A 2,781-nucleotide genomic window follows, 5' to 3' on the forward strand; every position below is an offset into this window, starting at 1 on the left:
TTGACTTCTTTGCCAAGTCATCACTTCCCGTACGGACAAAACACCAACAACTCCAACAACAACACGTCAAGCATGATCCTTGGTTTCTCTCACATGGGGGCCCCACAGAATCTTGATCACCAGTCCAGCGACGTTCTCCGTCTTGGAAGCGGCGGAGGAGGAACCGCATCACGCTCTTCCTCTGATCTCATTGCTGCAAATGCTTCAGGCTACTTCATGCAAGAGCAAAACCCTAGCTTTCATGATCAACAAGACCACCATCATCATCATCATCAACAAGGGTTCTTGGCTGCGAACAATAACATCAAGCCATCACCGATGAGTTTTCAACAGAATCTGATGCAGTTCTCACATGATAACCATAACCCTGCTTCCTCCAATCTCTTCAATCTCAGCTTCCTCTCTGGAAACAACGGAGTTACTTCTGCAACAAGCAACCCTAATGCTCCCGCCGCTGCTGCTGTTTCTTCGGGTAATCTTATGATGTCAAACCATTATGATGGAGAAAATGCAGTTGGAGGAGGAGGAGAAGGAAGCACTGGTCTCTTCCCTAACAATCTGATGAGTTCTGCGGATAGAATCAGCTCAGGATCAGTCCCTTCACTCTTTAGTTCATCAATGCAAAATCCAAATTCAACACCTCACATGTCAGCAACTGCCCTTCTTCAGAAAGCTGCTCAAATGGGTTCAACCTCAAGCAACAACAACAACAACGGAAGCAACAACAACAACAATAACAATGCCTCATCGATCCTAAGAAGCTTTGGGAGTGGCATGTATGGAGAAAACGAGAGTAATCTTCAGGATTTGATGAACTCTTTCTCTAACCCCGGCGCGACAGGAAGCGTTAACGGAGTAGACTCTCCTTTTGGTTCATACGGAGGAGGAAACAAAGGGTTAAGCGCTGATAAACAGAGCATGACTAGAGATTTTCTTGGAGTTGGACAGATCGTAAGAAGCATGAGTGGAAGCGGAGGGTTTCAACAGCAGCAGCAGCAGCAGCAACAACAACAACAACAACAACAGCAACAACAACAACATGGAAATAATAGAGAAAGAGTTGGCTCGTCGTCGGATTCCGCCGATAGAAGCAGCATGAATGTGAATACCGGTGGTGGTCCGGCAAGTACTTCACCACCTTATGGAATCCATCATGCGAGTTTCTAAGGGAAAATTTTATAAAGGTTTTTTAGTTCATCAAAGTACATGCTATATCTTTCAGGTATGCATGTCGTCATCAAAACCCCATTTGAAGTAATTAAATTTTAGTTGCAATTTATCTAAACTCAGTTCTTTTTTTTTTTTCTTTTTTTGTAAAAGATTTTGTCTTTCATAGTTTATATAAGTGAATTACCTCCTGAAAAAAAATATTTTCAGATTTATAATTTATGCTTTCAGAATGAAGAAAATTTTATATTATTATATCCGTGGTGTTCATAATATTTGGTTTCTTGTGACAAGTTATTTACTTTTTGTAATTCAATATATTTATGGCTTATAGATTTAAAGTAAATAAGCAATTGATCTAGTTATTTGTAGAGTCAATGCTAAGTCTTCTTTTGTATCTATTATTTCTTATAGCTAGGGTCAAAGACTAAAACAACACTAGACCAACGGTTTAACTATAAAAAAAACTTGGGTGTGAATAATTTTGTTTTCGGTAGAAAAAATATGTTTTTGATTTTTGTATTTGGCTGACACATTTATCGTCTTATCATTGCATGGGGCAGTCAATGAGTTGGAGAGTACAAGCAGCCTTTGCTAAGTTTCTTTGTCTTTTTGTTTTTATTTTCTTTTATATGCCTTTTTATTCTTTAATTTCTTTTCATTTGTCATCTTCACTAGCTGGCAATGTCACGAGTGTTTGTCCTGTGATCCCCTTTCTAAATATCTCGATACATATATACATATACAGGTCACATGTGCATATACATATATGCATTTGTATATATAGTTTCTGTATGTAACATGTTCCTACCATATCCTCAAAGGATTGTCCCCATCATATTTTAATTTAACGGTCCAAAATAAACAACTCTGTTTCATTCACGCGTCTTCATTATTGATGTAATTTACGGTTAAAAAAACAGCTTCAACAAAAAATTAACTCTAAGGTACAACTTCGATTATGGTTTGGAAACATGTTTTTATTAGAATATATCTCTAATGTTTTTGTTTAAAATTAAAACTTTAGTTTCTAATATTTTATCAATATATATATTCGTTTAGATTGGATTTTTTTTGGCTCTTTCATATTCTAATGATTCTAATGGAACTTGGATTTGACAGTTCGGTGTATGTTGGTTGATATTTTCATGGATTCTTAGCTAGTTTTGGATATTTTTTTCGCGAAAAGATTTAGTGTATAGGTGTGCGTATGTGAACATACCATTACATTATTGTGACAACATCTATACAATTGTTGAAATAACAATATTAATAATAGTAACTTAATGTCTTTGTCGTAATAATTTATATGGGGGAATAACAATAATAGCTAATATGATATATATAATGTAGGGACATACATGCAAGTGATGGAAGTAAGGAGGCCCATCGACATGAAACGAGAGGGAGAGATGATATCGTTGTCTCACCAAAAACAGACAGCTCTTCTCACATCTTCTTATTTATATATTTTCCCCTGCTTTTCATTTTACTGTTCTTAAATTGTTTTACTTAATTATAACCTTATTTTAAATAAGAGTATAATTACTTGTTAAGTAATCCATGTAGATAATTCTCTTGTTACTCTTACCCCAATCCAAGTTGAACACACTT

The 2,781-nt window shown here is 36.0% G+C and overlaps 1 protein-coding gene across 1 annotated transcript; it reads left to right on the plus strand.

The window, feature by feature from the left end:
• Nucleotides 94–1,167, plus strand: LOC104793830 (protein indeterminate-domain 5, chloroplastic-like). The gene is made up of 3 exons (XM_010520255.1): nt 94–685; nt 842–977; nt 1,053–1,167. Exons 1-3 carry the CDS (start codon nt 94–96, stop codon nt 1,165–1,167), a joined length of 843 nt encoding a protein of 280 aa, XP_010518557.1.

The sequence above is a fragment of the Camelina sativa genome, chromosome 6 (assembly GCF_000633955.1).
Source record: "Camelina sativa cultivar DH55 chromosome 6, Cs, whole genome shotgun sequence".
Lineage (NCBI taxonomy): Eukaryota > Viridiplantae > Streptophyta > Magnoliopsida > Brassicales > Brassicaceae > Camelina > Camelina sativa.

Coding starts and splice junctions, on each gene's coding strand:
- LOC104793830 (XM_010520255.1), top strand. CDS start 94: ATGGGGGCCCCACAGAATCTTGATCACCAGTCCAGCGACGTTCTCCGT. Junction 686..841: donor TCAGAAAGCTGCTCAAATGG/GTTCAACCTCAA, acceptor CCGGCGCGACAG/GAAGCGTTAACGGAGTAGAC. Junction 978..1,052: donor AGCATGAGTGGAAGCGGAGG/GTTTCAACAGCA, acceptor TGGAAATAATAG/AGAAAGAGTTGGCTCGTCGT.